This window comes from Pan paniscus, chromosome 12 (assembly GCF_029289425.2).
Source record: "Pan paniscus chromosome 12, NHGRI_mPanPan1-v2.0_pri, whole genome shotgun sequence".
Taxonomy (NCBI): Eukaryota; Metazoa; Chordata; class Mammalia; order Primates; family Hominidae; genus Pan; species Pan paniscus.
The window spans coordinates 117232042-117249618 of record NC_073261.2 but is presented as its reverse complement, the minus strand read 5'-3'; the positions used below and the strand labels follow the sequence as shown (position 1 = coordinate 117249618).

At 44.9% G+C, this 17577-nt stretch overlaps 1 protein-coding gene across 3 annotated transcripts in view; it reads left to right on the top strand.

The window, feature by feature from the left end:
• The window catches only part of ASAP2 (ArfGAP with SH3 domain, ankyrin repeat and PH domain 2), a 199520-nt gene that overhangs the window by 70492 nt on the left and 111451 nt on the right, over positions 1–17577 (top strand). For all 3 annotated transcript variants that reach the window (XM_034952586.4, XM_055108257.2, XM_034952582.4), the window contains exon 2: positions 1580–1652. In XM_034952586.4, coding sequence (XP_034808477.1) covers positions 1580–1652 — 73 coding nt within the window. The remainder of the gene's footprint in view (positions 1–1579; positions 1653–17577) is intronic.

Sequence of the window (17577 nt, the reverse complement as noted above, 5' to 3'; positions counted from 1 at the left end):
ACACATCACTCTCACCTATATCTTTACTTCACCTTAGGGCTCACTCTTGTACATTCCATGGGCTTGGGCAAATGTATAATGACATGATTATAACTTCTCTTTGTATTGCAGCCACTCTGTCAAATGTCTGGTGCCTTGTGATCATTTTTCCATTTAAAATTGCCAGCATTAATCATGTCTGTTTTTAGCATCCAATAAAATTATCATTGTGGCATTAGAACCAGGGCTTATGATTCTGCTGTTGAAAACTGGTTCAAAAGGTGATTTCAGGAAGGCTGGAAGTCCAGAATCCATTGCTCTGAGGAGCTGTGCTGTGTTTCTGATGATAGGTTGTTGCAGGTTTTTATGATCTAAACTCACATGGGGTAATAATGGACACTCAATAGCAGTAGTTATTGTGTGCCAGTAGCTGTAGGGCAGGGTGCTTCATTTAGTTTTTATAGGATAGCCTGTGATTGGCATCGCTATCCCAGTTCACAAATGTTGTCTCCCTCCAGTCACAAGTCACCCTTTGCTTTTCTATGTTGTTTAAGTGGGTTAAAAGGACTTTTTACCCAGCATGTTGGGAGGTTGAGGCAGGTGGATCACCTGAGGTCAGGAGTTTGAGACCATCCTGTCTAACATGGTGAAACCCCGTCTCTACTAAAAATGCAAAAATTAGCTGGGCATGGTGGCATACCCGTGTAATCCCAGCTACTTGGGAGGCTGAGGCAGGAGAATTGCTTGAACCCAGGAGGCAGAGGCTGCAGTGAGCCAAGATCGTGCCACTGCACTCCAGCCTGGGCAACAGAGCGAGACCCCTTCTCAAAAAAAAAAAAAAAAAAAGAAAAAGAACAAAGGACTTTTTACCTTTGTATCTGTTGTGAAAGTCAAGGTGTAGTTAAATTTCCGGGTGTGATTAGTCGTTGAACAGATAACTGTTTGAGCACCTCCTATGTGCTGGACATTGTGAGTGCCATAGACAACTGCCGTGTAGTAGCTGGTCTATAAACATTCGCTGAATATTATATATGAGAGTACCTCTATCTAATTATTCAACCCTGCAAAGTGGGCATTGTTCCTGCTGGTTTCTGGAGAAGAAATCTGAGGCTCGGGAAGCAATAGGACCCGTCTTCTAACACAGCTTACAAGCTAATGATATTTGGGTTTTTCCAAATCCAGAGTGGGGTTGCCTCCACCTTGTTAGGGCTCTATAGGGGGGAGGGGTGCAGGCACGATGGGAGTCCCTGGCAGGCAGGGGCATCCCGGAGTCTTGCTGGTAACCAGGGAGAACTGAGGGTTCGGCTGGGGTAACTCACTTCACTGCAGAGGGCTCACGTCCAGCAGGTGCTGTGGGCAGGAGACAGCTTGCATGCTGCAGGAGGAGGAGTTGGTTTTCAGTAATTGCCAACAAACTTCTGCTTAGTGCCATTTGGAAACCAGTCTTCCACACCACACTGAGGGCTTGTCTCCCAGAAACAGGTGCCGAGGGACCTGGCAGAGGCAAGCAGGGCCGTCAGAGTGGCACTCAACGTGGTGCTCGCTGCTAGCGTGGTCTCAGCACAAACACGGTTTAATGACTGTATTCTCTACATTTTAGGCTTTGGACGTGGACCGGATGGTTCTTTACAAAATGAAGAAATCCGTGAAAGCAATCAACAGCTCTGGGCTGGGTGAGTATACATCCTTCCCTAGAGGTTTCTGTGTGGAAAATGTCGCATTTGAAGTCCTGGTACCATAATATTGATGACCATTAACAAATGAGCCAGCCAGACTCCTTTATCGGGGCATGCAGATCACAGAGGTGAGCTGGGATGTTTCTTCTTCGGAAGTACATTTTGTTTTGCCAGTCGTCTGATTCAGATGTGGGATTTCGTCCCCTGTCATCCCCTGTCATCCTCCGTGCTGTCTGTCCCACGTTGCACTTCCTGTTTTCTGGAGCATTGTCCTGCACATACCCACTTTGTCAGCCTGGCTGATGGGGGCCTGGATTCATTCCTGCCTCTGTCATTTGGTTTTTGCTGTTAATTGTGTCACAGTGCCCTTTCCGTTTCTCTTTTGCCCAGTCTTGCCTTTTCTAGTATAGGAAGAAAATGAATAAATAGACAAACATAAAGTAATATTTGATCTAGATTTACACATATATATTTTTTACACATATATATTTTTTAAACCCATGCAACTTTTGGCTTAAAGATGACAAGTAGGTCACCTGTAGCATACCTTCCCTTGTACAAATCCTACGAGTGATACAAAATATTTTTTAAAAGTCATTAAGTGACTATATAGTTTCATTCAGCAACAAAAAGGTGGCAGCCTTGCAGGGCTAGGAACTGTGAGGAGTCCCTGAGAGACTGAAACAGGGCTGATGGGTTGTTCAGGGGAGCTTGCCCCTGCTCAGGTGCAGATAGAGTTTGGGTGACAGGGTGGGAGGAGGAGGGGCCTGGGGTCTGCTCCCACTGAAGTAGTCAGGTCCCTTCATCTATACTGTGTCCCCTCACCCTCGTGGTGTCTTTCTTTAGTGAAAGGGGTGATTGGAGCAGGAGGACAGGGAGTGCCTTAGATGGTCATGGTGTCAGGAGGGAAGGGGAAGAGCCTGGAAGTACACATTCCACCTGCTCCCCCCTCCCCCCGCCACCAGTTACAATAGGGCGGGCACAAGCTCCAATTGCTGCTCTTGATTCTGCCCCCATGAGAGCTGTGCAAGCCACAATCGGGAAGAATCTAGCAGGAAATCCCAGGTGCAGGATGATGTTACAGTTGAGCATTGCCAAGTGTATTTAGGAACAAATTTAACAGAAGACGCACAGGAATCCTACATCAACAAGTACAAAACGCTGCTGACCAAAATGAAAGAAGACCTAAATGAGAAATATGTGATGCATAGGGGTTAGAAGAGTCACCACTGTTAGTGTCAGGCCTCCCCAAAGTGATCTGAAGATTCACCCCAACCCCAGTCAGAATTACAGCAGCGGAAATTGACAGGCCTTTTCTAAAACTCATACAGAAGGTGGCCATCCGTCTCTAGCTTTTTTACCTGGATTAAGTGTGGGGCAGGGAGCAATAATGATAGTTTTGATTTTTTTGAACACTTACTGTGTATCTTGTGCTTTCTGTATATTGTGCTAATCTTGTCAACAACTGATTCTCCTTATACAAATGAGGAACCTGCAGATCAGAGAGTTCAGGGTGTTCCCAAGATGTCTGTGCAGCTGGAGCTCAGACCCTGATGGTCTTACTGCTGTGTCAGGGTTGTGTGCAGTGAGTGGCCCACTCTGTTTCAAAGCCACCATGCCTTCAGTGTGTCTGTCACACGGGTGACATCTTGAAGACTTCAGTGAGTCACTAAGAAATGGTACGCCCAGTTTCATTGACAAGCACCAGATTTCAAAAAGTATTGGAAGATTTTTTTTTTTTTTTACTGCGTTCACTTGGACTTTTTGAGTTTATAACTTGAGGGATATTTGATATTCTGGTCAGACTCAAAAATGATTTTATAGTCATATGTTGAAAAGGTTGCTCTTATCAGAAATAAAAATGAAATAATCTGTGTCTTATGCAAACACTGGCTGTGTAGCTGCTGCTCGTCTGGAGGAGAGACTTGTGTGACTCCCAAGGCTGGCCCAGTGGCTGGTGGTACAGCTTATAAACAGCCCTGCATTTGAAGGGAGAAGGCGCTAGTGCTTCGGTGTCAGGAAGCTGGCCTGCAGGAATTTAACAGCACCTCTGTCTAATTTGCCATGCTGACCTAGATTGCTGAGCGTGTGCCACAAACCTCATTCCTATTTCTGCCCACCCCCCAGTGTCGTTTGCTAAAATGCAACCCCACTGGTGTTACTTCTCTGCCTAAAACTCTATAGCATTTTTTCATCACCCTCTTTGAAGTTCGTGGAAGTCAGTTCCAGAGCATGGGAGAGAGAAGGAAGGCCTCTGTGGGCTTCAGAATTTTAGGGCAATTGGGATAAAGATGGTTTCTCTTACTACAGATCCATCCAAAGATTTTAATGTGCTAGTAATGTGGATTGTGAGTGGTTATCGATCTTAACCCTTTCCCAATTCATTTGTCGATGAAACTGTCACTGCCTCCCCTGATCACCCCACTGTGAGCCTCAGGTGAGTAAATACTGCAGAGCACCAGATGAGTTCCGAGCTCTTGTGCATTGCCTGGACTCAGGCCACCTGTCCCGACCCTCCCCACCTGGACTCCTCTGTGCCCTTCTTTGAAATAACTTGCAGTTTTCCCCAGAGAGCCATGTTTTATGCCTTCTTCCCTCTGCTCATGCTCTGCTGTTTGCTTAAAATAGCATTTGCCACTTTATGAAAGAAAACTGAGGTCCAAGGAAGTTGAGAAGTTTGTTCAAAGTCACAAAGCTCTGCAGTGACAGGGCTGGGATTTTAACGTAGCTCCTTGGGCTCATGTCCTTTTTGAGGCCCCGCACATAACAGCCTGGCATGTGACCTTGGAGGGGGTCTCCTATTTTTGTCATCCTTTAGCCATCTATTATGTCATGCCAAGTTTGAGTTATTCTAAGGTCATGAGTCTGAGTCCTGAAAAGTCCTAAGTCCTAAAACCAGAGCCTGATCCTGAAATCTTTATTTCGGAACAAGCGTTGTCTACTGCAAAGAAGTCACCTGAGGAAACGTGATACTTTCTCCTGTCATGTTGCTGACATCGTTCACAGTGTCTTTAGAACTCCTTAGAACTGCTTTTAGTAGCACGTTCTTTTGCATATATTTAGTAGAGAAGTCTAAGGATAGATTAAATTTTTTTAGAACAAGATGTCAGAAATAAGTCAGGCATATTCAAGAAGGGACTGAGTGCCAGCGACCACAGTTGGCTTCGGTGCACTGTAACTACAGTCATGGGCTCTGAAGGCAGCTGGCTCCAAAGGAGAAGTCCCCATAGTGTTTTGATCACGAGAATAAAGACCAAAGGCAATTCCTGTATAGGAAGAGCACTCATTTTATGTATGATTGAAAGAACAGTGAGAATAAATTAGCATTTATGCTTCATACTGCCATATTCCTTGTCTTGTCTCATGTTTCTTAACTTCTTTGGGACCAAGATTTCCTGCCTGCTTTCCTGATTTGTCACAGATTGGCCCCATTCGACCCATCTCTGTACCCGTGTCCCTCACTGCAGGCCGCTGGCCTGCCATTGCTTCCTGAGTGTGTGCCAGCTGTACTTCTGTGTCTTTGCACAGCCCCACCCAGTCTGTAAATGGGCTCCCCCATCCCAGTCACCTGCAGGGGACCTGCCCTTGCTTCCCCACCCATTTTCATCAAGCCTTAGCTCTCTTTGACTTCAGCATAGCCCTCTTTGACTCTCTTGTAATAGATTCTTTTTTTTTTTTCTCTTTTTTTGAGATGGCGCTTCACTCTGTTGCCCAGGCTGGAGTGCAGTGGCGTGATCTCGGCTCACTGCAGCCTCCGCCTCCTGGGTTCAAGTGATGTTCCTGCCTCAGCCTCCCAAGTAGCTGGGATTACAGGTGTCTACCACGACACCCAACTAATTTTTGTAATTTTAGTGGAGATGGGTGTTCATCATGCTGGCTAGGCTGATCTCGAACTTCTGACCTCAAGTGATCCACCAGCCTCGGCCTCCCTGTAATAGTTTCTTATTGCTGTTGTAACAAATTACCATAACATGAGTTGGCTTAAAATGGCACAAAGTTATCTTTCAGTTCGGCCGTGGGAAACCCGACATGGGTCTCACTGGGCTAAAATGAAGATGTTAACAGGGCTCCTTCCCTGAGGCTCCAGGGGAAATCGGTGTCCTTTTCCTGCTCCTAGAGGCCACCTGCATTCCTTAGCTCACGGCTCCCTTCCATCTTCAAAGCTGGTCATGGCCGGTGGTGTCTTTCTCACACTGCATTGCTCTGACACTTAGATGGCTCAGGCTGCTATAACAAAATACCATAGACTGGTGGGTTAAACAGCAGAAATTTATTTTCTCACAGGCCTGGGGGCTGGGAAGTCCAACATCAGGGTGTCAGTGTGGATGGGTTCTGGTGAGGGCTCTCCTCTCCTTCCTGGCTTGCAGACAGCTGCCTTCTCCGTGTACCCTCACATGGCAGTGAGAGAAAGCAAGTTGTCCACTTTCTCCTCTTATAAGGACCCTAATGCCATCAGGAGGGCCTCACCCACTTGACCTCATCTAAACCTAATTATTATGCTTCCCAATGGCCCCATCTCCAGACACCATTGCCTTGGGGATGAGGGCTTTAATATATGAATCTGGGGGAAGGGACGCAATTCAGTCCCATAGCAAACACTGACTCTTCTGCCTCCCTCTTGTACATATAAGGACCCTTGTGATGACATTGGCCTCATCCAGATAATCCAGATAATCTCCCCATCTCAAGTTTAGCTGATTAGCAACTTTATTTCATCCACAATTTCAATTCCTCTTTGCCAAGTAGCATAACGTACTCACAAATTCCAGGAATTAGGAGGTGGGCATCTGGTGGTGGAGGAGACGTTATTCTGTCTACCACACCTCTCCTGAATTCTTAGGATTTGGAGGTTGAATCAGTTTCCACTGTTTTGTTCAGCTACAAATTAAAGGGTACCTAACATGCAGGCACTGTTAACACTTTAAATATTGCTCCTGATTGTTCTCTAGTAGTTTTGTATCTGTTGATCTTTTCTCAGTTAATTAGAAGCCCTTGAGGTGAAAGACCAATTCTGGGAGATGGTGTCATTTAGGATAAAGAAGACATAGGTATTAGAATCCAAGAACCCTTGATTAAAAGCTAGCAATGCCACTCAAAAAGCCTGTGACATTAGGACGATTATTTTACCTTTCTGAGCCTCAATTTCCTCATGTGTAAAATGGGAATTTAATAGGTCATAGGATTGCTAGTGAAGATTAAGTGAGATAACATGAAAAAGTGCCATGCATGGTTCTGGACATACACGTGGTAAGTGTGACAGCTGTGACATACCTCCTGTGTGTTCCTTGCAGTGGCTGCCATGGGTGTGGGCGGGTAATAGGTGCCCAGTAAATACTGAGTGTTTATACATTATCAGGTTCCTGCTGTATGTACTTACACTGCTTTCTTAGTGTAGGAGGGGTGAACTTACAATTTTAGATGTAAGTGGTGTGTGTTATGACAGGCCCTGTATTCTATTCTTTGAGGATTTATATGGATTTATGTAGAAGGAAGATTTAAGATGCCTTACAATGGAGGCTGGAAAGCTGTGGCCAGACACCTGTGTTTTCACAGCCTGAAAGCTAAGAATGGTTTCTTACCATCGTTACCTGCACAATAACCTCAGTATTGCCTCAGCAACCCACAGTGTGATGGTGTCTGGAGATGGGGCCTTTGGGAAGTAATTAGCTTTAGATGAGGGCATGAGAGTGGGGCCCTCATGATGGGGTTAGTGCCCTGCTTAAATATTTACTCTCTGACTTTCTAGGAAAAAGTTTTTGAATCCCTGCATTAGAGCAGTGGTTATAAACTGGAGAGCGTATCAGAATACCCCGGGGTCTTGTTAAAATAGGGATTGAGTTTCTGGTTCAGCAGGTCAGGGATGGAGCCTGAGTATTTTATTTGCTAATTGAAAAAGCTCCCAGGTGACGGCACTGGACTTTGAGAATCCTACCTCAGAAACCCCCATCCCCACTTCAAACACTGAACTGGGACAAAAGGGTATCTGCATGTCCCACGTATATACAAAACAGTAGTCTTCTTCCACAATAGTCAGTGTATTATGTTTGCTCCCAGTCTTCAAAATGATGGCAACCCAGCCAGCTGTATTTTCTGGAGAGTCTTAGCTTGGGTTTCCAAAAGCAGTTGTCATAATGATTTATGAGAAACTGTTTGCTACTCAGTGACGGATTGCTATCTGACCTCTTAAAAAAAGTTCATATTTATTTTAAAACTCTTACTTGTCTAAAATTTCCCAAGCTCTGGCTCAGCCCAAAGGTGTTCCCTCCACACCCCAGGAAGTTGAAGCTAACATTTTTAGCTGTTTGACATATCAGTGGGTGGAAAAATTCATCTCTATCAAGAAGGAAGCAACAGAAGATTTTCATTTTCACTTCTCTAGAATTATTCTGTCATAAGGATTTGTTAGAACATTCTTATCGAGAGTGATATTCCTACCCTCAATCAGAATATCCTAGAAAATTATCACATTCTTGAAAGTACAAAGAAATGCTGATTTTCCCTCAAATCCTTACCATCTCCCACATACAAAAGAAAATGAGAATACAACAACTTTGTGTGTTCCTGCCTGTTGTTTGCAGTGTTAATTGGAATATGATATTAAAATACACTTCAAATTCATACAGAAAACTATTTGTATTGTAGATATTATCAATTAGAACAGGGCAGTTCAGAACAAATATATATAATAGTTGAGGAAATGAAATTTCACTGTGCATTAAGAAGATACTGGCTGGGCACGGTGACTCACGCCTGTAATCCTAGCACTTTGGGAGGCTGAGGCAGATGGATCGCTTGAGCTCAGGAGTTGAAGCCCAGCCTAGGCAACATGGTGAAACCCTGCCTCTACAAAAAAATACAAAAATTAGCTGGGCATGATGGTGTATGCCTGTAGTCCCAGCTGTTTGGGAGGGTGAGGCAGGAAGATTACATGAACCTGGGAGGTTGAGGCTGCAGTGAGCTGAAACTGCACCACTGCACTTCATCCTGGGTGACAGAGTGAGACCCTGTCTCCAAAACAGAAAAAAAGGAAAAGGATTTTTTTTAAAAAAAGAAAAAAAAAAAAAAATATATATATATAATATATATACTGTATCTGATTTCTACCTGTTACATGAGAAAATAACAAAATCAGAATAATCTTTACTGTTTGGCAAGCTTACAGTAACTAGTACTGTGCTCCATTGTTGTGGCACTGAAAACATGCACGCAGAGTTTCTGGAAAGCAGTTTGGTGGTACACATCAAGAAAAATAACAGTCTTTTTGTGGAAGGAGATCCATGCACAAAGATGTTCACTGTGTTGTTGCACTGCTTATCAAAGTGAGAAATTGGATGCCTCCTATATATAGCTGAATTAGGATTTAGCTGCTTGCTGGAATTATGTTTATACAGCAACAGGAAGAGAAATGCTTGTGATGAAATCTTCAGCAATAAAATTCAGGATGCAAAATTTATGTACACCGTGTGTGATTAAAAAGGAATAGATGATAAATGATGATAAAGAATATTTTTATTGATATTCACAAACGAGGGTGGAAGCATAGTGGTAATAAATACTCATGAGGTATTTGTTAGAATATTTGTATTATAAAGCTAAACAAAAACTTTATGTGAATTCCATCCTTACAGCCTTGTGAGTTAGGTCCTGTCCATTGACAGATGAGCTCACAGAGGCACTGAGTAGCGATCTGCCAGTGTCATCTAGCCAACAGTTGGAGGAGCTCAGATTCAAAACCAGGTGAGCGTCCCCGTCTCTGCTTCTGACTGCTGCGGCACGCTGCCTGGTGCTGAGGCAGGAAGTTGCTGGGGGCACACGGTGGAGAAAACAAGCGGCAACGTGGGGAGCACCCTACGTGCCACCTGGCTGAGCCATCGTAGTCCTTCTGAAAAATTCGAGGTGGTTTTGGTTGATTACAGGGCCAGTGTGAGCCAGTACGTGGCACATGCCCCAAAGGTGAGCCACACATGACCTCAGTGAAGTCTTTGGTGCTTATAAATAAGGTTGTTGTTTCATTATTTAGTTGTAAGAGCAGCATTTAAAGAAGAACCTGAAAACCTTAGGGATGGAGAAACCTCCTCGTAGGACGGATATCTGAAGGACGTGGGGCTCCTGGTTTCGGAAGGGGCGGGAGAGGGCGTACATGAAGGGCTTTCTGTGGCTGAGGAAGGTAGACATAGTATTTGTTCCTCTCTAGAGGAGGCTTTCACAAGAGCAAGCCTTGACTCAGATATGAGGAAGAGGATAACTGGGTGAGCAGACTGAGCGGCGAGCTGGTGGTTGGAAGGTTCCTGCAGCGGGTGGACGGCCTCTGTCTCTGAGGAAGTTGTAGAGGGAGGTGAGGACGTGGGCTCGAAGGCCCTGGAGATGTCTTCCAGTTGTGAGACTCTGGAGTCCAGCCTTCTCCCCGCTGCTGGCTAACAACAATGATTGGAATTTAGATGGTGACTTGTGGAATCCTGTCCGCAGTGACCACTGCATTAGTCATGGAAGGAGGGTACCTCTGAAGGAACACAGAGGTCTGTGACTTAACTAACGTCCAAGTGTTGGCATGAATCATACTTTGGTTCAGAGGTATCTGCTATTTAATTTGGCTGGCGTTTATAGTCAGCCAGTCTGTGGGCCAAGCTGGTGGCCGCATGCATCTGTAAGACATGGGGCTGCAGTTTCATCAGTGGTTCTTTAATCTTTTGGTTATCATAGACATCAGTAAAAATAAGAAGGCTGTTTTGGATGATCCCTCCAGGAAAAGGTACCTTTACATAATTTTGCATACACTGTTTGGGATGCACATACCCCCATAAACCTGTCCGCAAACCCAACCTACCAAGCAAAAAAGCTCAGACCTTGAGCTTAAATCTTCTACCAAATCAACACGATGACTTCATCTGTTTCCTCATCTGTAAAATCCTGCAGAGTTGTAAGGATGAAAGATATTTTTACACGTATGTCATCTCCACAGTGTTCATGGTAGCTACTATCTGAGGCTTTAGAGACCATGTACTTTCCAAGGGCTGCTTGTCCCTGAGGGTGAGGCTCCAGGATCTCGTGAAACCACAGGAGTCAGCTTGCTTCCCAGGGGCTGTGCCCTCCATGGAGTTGGGTGGGGGCAGCGGTGTGTTTTTAAGTCATCACTGTGGTGAGCATGGGGTCATGGGGTATGACGTGGCAAAAATGAAGGGCTGAAAGCTGCTTACCCTGGCAAAATGCACATTCTGTAATGTAGCGAATCAGATTGCTTTGCCAACATGAACTCTTCCTCCATTAAAGGGTGTGAATATAATTGGGAGTAAAATTTCTAATAGCTTGTACTCCCCATACAACAAATGTTGAATTCACCTCTTGGCTTTGAACCCCAGACACCTTGGGGTAGCCTGTCTCCAGGCTAAAGGAGAGCCCTGCAAGTTTTTTAGTGAAACCCCATTCCCACCACCTTCAACCCCCTTCTCCTTCCCTGATTTGGTCTCAGAGCACCCCTAGGATGGAAGCAGCTCTCTGGTTAAGGAGAGTCTAGGGTGAGTCAAGCAGCTGGTAGCTCAGTTTTAATCTCATGCCATACTACATTTTCAATGAGGAAATTCCTTTAAACGTCATCTGCTCCAAGAAGCCTTTTTTGTTACCAGCCCCCAGAAAATGTACTCCTTTCCCCATAGAGTGCTGTGTTTCCACCTCGTGTAATTTACATCACAGTGGATTGTTTTCGCATGTTTATCTTTGTCTTGCTAAGTTGTGTGTTGGCAGGTACCAAGGTTTATTATCTTTCTTGAATGCAGATCTCTTAGAAGCCTTTTGGCTGCTGTCCGTTACCTGGGATGAAGTTCCTCATCTCTGGCTCCTGCCTGACTCTCCAGCCCTTCCCCATGCTCTGGCCACAGCAAGCACCTTGAATTCCCCAGAGCTCATTCTGTTTCTTGCCTTTGTGTCGCTGCTCTGAACTGATGGGCTGAGTCTTTCTCACTTATTGGATGCTTGCTTCTTGAGGGTAGGGGCTCTGTTTGATGAATCTTTGTGTTCATTAGTGCTTGCTGCATAATAGACTTTCAGTGTGATTGGATTTTATTCTTTAGTAACCAGAAATATTCTTGACCAGTAATGGAAGCACACAACGAATGAATAAAAGTAAATGTTGATATATTCTGCACTCTAAAGCCTAAAGGGACAGAAACCATCAACATAAAAAAAAATATGCAGTAGCCCAGTCTCCACTCTTCACCCTCTCACCTGCCTTCCAAGTGTACTCCTACAAGCAGTAGGAGCTTCACAGGGAGGTAATTGGGGTGACGTTTAGTTATTCACACAGACTTTGAACTCATTTGAACATCATTGGAAGGATGGGATCATTAATATAAGGCAGGATCAAAGAGGATGGGATGATCTTAGACAACAGGTTTTGTATTTTAATAGCGCACACCTTGGCCTTAGTAGTGAACTCCATTGCTAGCTGCCTGTGCTGAACACAACCAGACTAGATACATCCTGGGGTACCATCCACAAAGACTGGCTGTTTCTTGAGGAATCACATTCCAAGGGACTTCCTAGGAAAGATGATGGAAATGGGTATTGAAAGTGGAAGAAGCCCCGGGGTGTTGTAGAAGGCGGAGGAAGTGGCAGGAAGAAGCCGGTGAGAGGCATCCTTCCAGTTGCTCATCCTGCACGGGAGCTCTCAGGGGTTATGAATAGGGAGGACATTCTTGTTCGACCCCTTCTGGTTGTGGCTACTTCTGTCTTGTCAAAGATGATACAGGTATACTCAGTTCCGAAGGCTGTCTCCCTCACGTCACCTTGTCCAGGGAAAGCTTTGGGAGAGAAAGATAGATTCTGATGTTATTTATTTATTTATTTATTTTCTTTTGAGATGGAGTCTCGCTCTGTCACCCAGGCTGGAGTGCACAGTGGCACGATCTCGGCTCACTGCAACCTCTGCCTCCTGGGTTGAAGTGATTCTCATGCCTCAGCCTCCTGAGGAGCTGGGATTACAGACACCTGCCACCACTCCTGGCTAATTTTTGTATTTTTATTAAAGATTGGGTTTCGCCCTGTTGGCCAGGCTGGTCTTGAACTCCTGACCTCAAGAGATCTGCCCATCTCGGCCTCCCAAAGTGCTGGGATTACAGGCGTGAGCCACTGCACCCGGCCTAATGTTCTTAATAGGCACAGGCACAGAGCACTGTAACAATCTAGCCATTAGAGCTGGTGCTTCAGATTTCTTTTTAAATTTTTATTTATTCTTTACGTTGTTATTATAAAGCTAAGATAAGCTTAGTTTAGAAAATTTAGAAAGTTCAGAAAAGCACTAAAGCAAGCAAGTCTCGAGCCTGGCAGGATCTCAGTATCTTTATAACCAGCAGAGGCTCAGGTGAGCGCTGGGTCTGAGGCCCACTGCAACTTGGAACACAGCTCTGCCTCTTAGAAGTTGCAGGATCCTGGGCTTGTTCACACTCCGACAGTCTGTTTCCTTGTCCACTCAGAGGAGAATAAAATAACATCTAGAAAGCACTTGGCCTGGGACCTAGTATATAACAGCCTTGCATATGACAGTTCATTGACTGCTAGCAAGTGCTCAGTTTTCCCCACCAGTGTTAGCATTTTGAAGTATTATCTTTTCAACCTCCTCTCTACATTTTACTTTTTGCAAAATTGAGACTAAATATCTAATTTTGTGTCCTCCTTTTTTTAAACTTGGCTTTCTGCTCCTACCATATTCCTATATCATGATTTTAAAAGCCAACATAATATTCCATTTTGTAGAAATACTGTTAATTTAACCATTTTCATATTGTTGGAACTTAACACATTTTAAATTTTCACTCTTTATAAATATTCTGTACACACATCTCTGATCACCTTGATTATTTCCTTAGGATAGATTTCTGGAAGTGGGATTATCCAGAAGAATGATACACATTAGTAAATTGGAAATGAAAATATGTTTTCAGCTGTTTAGTTGGGATGATTCTAGAAATAAAGTTCTGAAAATGGTTCTCTCTCACGAGATGTCCACTAAGTAGAGACCCTGTTAAGAAACAGGGATGATGTTTGATTTGAAGAAATTGTTATTCCCGTGAGATCATGCGCCACAAGTGAGGTTGGAAACAGGTGGCATGTACAGCCGACAGCTGGAGGAAATGGTCTCCGCTGTGCAGAGTTGTGCACAACATCACAACATTCGTGTCGTGACACACATTTGAGTATTAATCGTCATGTCATCCATCTAGGGAGAGTCTCCACCAGGCTGCTGCCATAGAGAACATATGTCTCTCCTTAAACGCTCCCTTCGCCGAGCTGTCTGCGTGGAAGGTTGGAATGTGGGGTGTCAGCAGGTGCTTTTTCCTCTGCCTGATTCCCAAGTGGCCTGTGGTCTGGCCTGGAGCAGGGGTTTGGAGGCTCTTTGTTGGGTCAGCAAGGAGGCTGGGGCTGGGCAGCCATGAGGCTGGTGCACCCTGCCTTCTTTCTGTTATGCTGGTTACAGCACTTGGTGTTCAGGTTAATGGTACATGCACTTGACTGGAAGGTTGTACATTGTCGCTGTCTTCAGCTCTTAGCTCTTATCTAGGCTAAGAGCTGAAGATAGTGACAATGTCATGAGTAAATGAAGAAACGGTTTTTGCTGTGGGAGGAAGAGCACTGGACTGAGAGTCAGGAAACCCGAGTTCTTGTTCCAGCTCTGCTGCAAACTCACTGTGTGACCTTGAGCAAGTCATCACCCTCTCTGAGCTTTGGTTTCCATGTTTAGACTAGGTCATCTTTCAGGATCCATGGAATGAAAGGACTCAGCAGTGAGTATAGGAGCCCTGAGGAGGTGGGGACAATGAGACCTGTGTTGCCCTGTGGCGATTCTGAGAGTGGAGAGCTGGATGCAGACAGGGGCTTTAAAACAGAGAAAGTAGGCCGGGCATGGTGGCTTTGGGAGGCTGAGGAGGGCGGATCATGAGATCAGGAGTTCAAGACCAGCCTGGCCAATATGGTGAAACCCCATCTCTACTAAAAATACAAAAATTAGCCAGAAGTGGTGGTGCGCACCTGTAGTCTCAGCTACTCGGGAGGCTGAGGCAGGAGAATCAGTTGAACCCAGGAGTTGGAGGTTGCAGTGAGCCGAGATTGCACCACTGCACTCTAGTCTGGGCGACAGAGTGAGATTCTATCTCAAAACAAAAACAAAACAAAAACAGAGAAACTATTAACAGTGGGAACACATAGGACTCCCTGGTATTCCCCTGGGGCTAATGCCTGTCTGTTAATGTGATCTGCTCCTTCTCTACTCGACAAGTCTTACCTGTCCTTGGAGCCTCAGTTCAATGTCTCCTTGCCATCTGAGTCCTTAGCGCCCAGCACATTGCCTGATGCATTGTAAGTGATCAGTGCATAGATTGACATATCTTTCCCCAGGCATTCATCCCAGCCATGAGCATATGTGTCCTTGTATCTCACCCCAGCATACTGTCACATCCCTGTTGCAGGGCTGGAAATAGTAAGTTTTATGTTTGAGATGAAAAAGGAGGTGATTGAAGGTGAATTGGCTGGGGGACGCCCATCCTCTGGCAGTGCTGTGTTGGTGGCTTGCTTCCTCACTGTGCTGTGGGCCACACTGACCTGTCAAGAGCCGTATCTACATGTGTGGCCCGTAGAGGGGGCGCAAAGGAGCCATTCTTTGTCCTTTTTGTATCCAGCAATTTTTGCTGAAACAATTTGCACTGGGCCTTCTCCTTGATACCAGTTTTTTTAAATAACAGAATCCAGTAAACTAAAAAAGCACACAACAAAACCTAGTCATTGCCTCTAAACTCCGTATGTACACATGCACGCTGGCTTCATGATTGATTTCTCCGCCAGAGTCTCTCAGTTCATCCTTTTGCAGGGATTGGTGGGTTTCGTGCAGTGAGGTGGGGGAGATAAAGGGGTGATGGCTTAGAATTGAGAAGAAACAAAGTCTTGTCCTAGCATGGTCTCTGTGACTCAGATTCTTATTTTCCAAAGTCCCTCCCAGGTCAGTGATTATTGGATCTGGATCATTAATGAGAATTAGAGTTTAAGATACATTTGAACAAGGGGGAGGTGAGAGTGTGAGCTCTTTTTAGAAGAACAGCTTTCACAATTCTGTAAATAAAAGCTGATAGACCCAGTTTGAGATCTTTCCAGAAACTTTATTCCCAAGCTATTTATTTTAGGTTCCTGTTTTAAGGTTGTTTTTGGCAAAAGAAAAACAAAGGCACTGAATGATTTTCTGTTCTCTAGTAGGAAAATCTTCACCTTGGGGTGATCTGGAGCAGTGGGTCAGTCAGTGCCATGTTATTGATGGAGCGATGGCTGTTGTCATGGTGGGCACCGTGCTAGGTGTTAGAGGAAGACACGGGGCTTATGGGCTTCAGCAGGAAGCTTCAAGTTCATTTGCAGGATGAAAAATACGTCTAAAAATCCCCAACTAGACCAGTGCACAAAGATTCCCACTGACCTAAACTGGTACAGTGTGAGCATCAGAAGACAGTGCTGATTGCAGTGGATGAAAGCACTGTAAACGTAAATCCATGAGATGATGATGGTGATGATGAGCCAAAGAACTAATTGATCACCTTGGGGTTGCTGGGGATCAATGCATCGTTTAGAAGATGTATAAGGACAAGAATTTTTTTTTTTTTTTTGAGATAGAGTCTTGCTCTTTTGCCCAGGCTAGAGTGCAGTGGTGCGATCTCTGCCCACTGCAACCTCCGCCTTCTAGGTTCAAGTGATTCTCCTGCCTAAGCCTCCCGAGTAGCTGGAATTACAGGCATGCGCCACCACGCCTGGCTAATTTTTGTATTTTTAGTAGAGACAGCATTTCATCATGTTGGCCAGGCTGGTCTCAAACTCCTGACCACAGGTGATCCACCTGTCTCGGCCTCCCAAAGTGCTGGGATTACAGGTGTGAGCCACCGTGTCCGGCCAATAATTTTTTTAAAAAGAAAAAAAACTTAACCTACACCAGGTAGTCAGTTGAGGAGCCCAGAAGGAGGGATGATAAGGAGTACTTTTGTATTTCTTGGTGCTGGAACATAAAGTCTACTATCAGTGAGAAGGCTGGCTCCTCTCTCCTACCAAGGGCTGGAGGACCAAGGGCTGGAGGCAGCCTGCGTGGTCAATAAAGTACACCGATCCTCCTACCAACTCTATGGTCTGGGGCAGGTGACATGACTCTCTGAACTGCACTTGATTCAGAAGAAAATAGGGATAATAATAGCCAACTCTTAGTGCTCAGGTTAAACTGAACAAAAGACTTACAAGCCACCTAGTAGGCGTTGACCTTTATACGAAGTCCCTTCCCTTTGGGTGTTCACTTAGAGCAACACTGAGGTCCAGTCCTCCTCTTGGTTTGAAGGACACCACGAGGCTGCATAGAGTCTTCAGCTTCTCTCCTGCTGGGCTTTGCATTCATTGCCCAGCACCGTGAAGGAGGACACCACGGCCCAGCTCCCTTCCTTTGGCATCTCTTGAAAGACCCATGGCTCAGAAAGCAGTGAGCGAGGGAGTAAGCAGGACCATGGAGGTTGCGTTCCTGTTTCTGTCATGCAGTAGACAGTGTGTAGTGACAGATGCCTGCCTGTGGCCACCAGCTCCCTTCCTGAAACCAATGAAACTAAACTGCCCATGTCTTGACCGCTAATTTTGAGATAGTTTAAAAATAGTATGTGGTTTGAAAGGACCTATCCTTCACTGTTAACCACACTCTAGAATTATAAATAGAGTAAAACAGAAGGAATTATTGATCCATCTGTGAAACTGGATTTTAAAAATCTAAAAATTAGATACTTTTGTTTGACAAGGTAAACTTTTTAACGATGAAAACAAACATCGTGTAGTAGAGTAGGAGAGTGGACTTTGGAATCAGAAAATTTGGGTTTGAATCCCAGCTCTGCCACTTTCTGTGTTTCCTTGGATGAATTATTTGATCTCT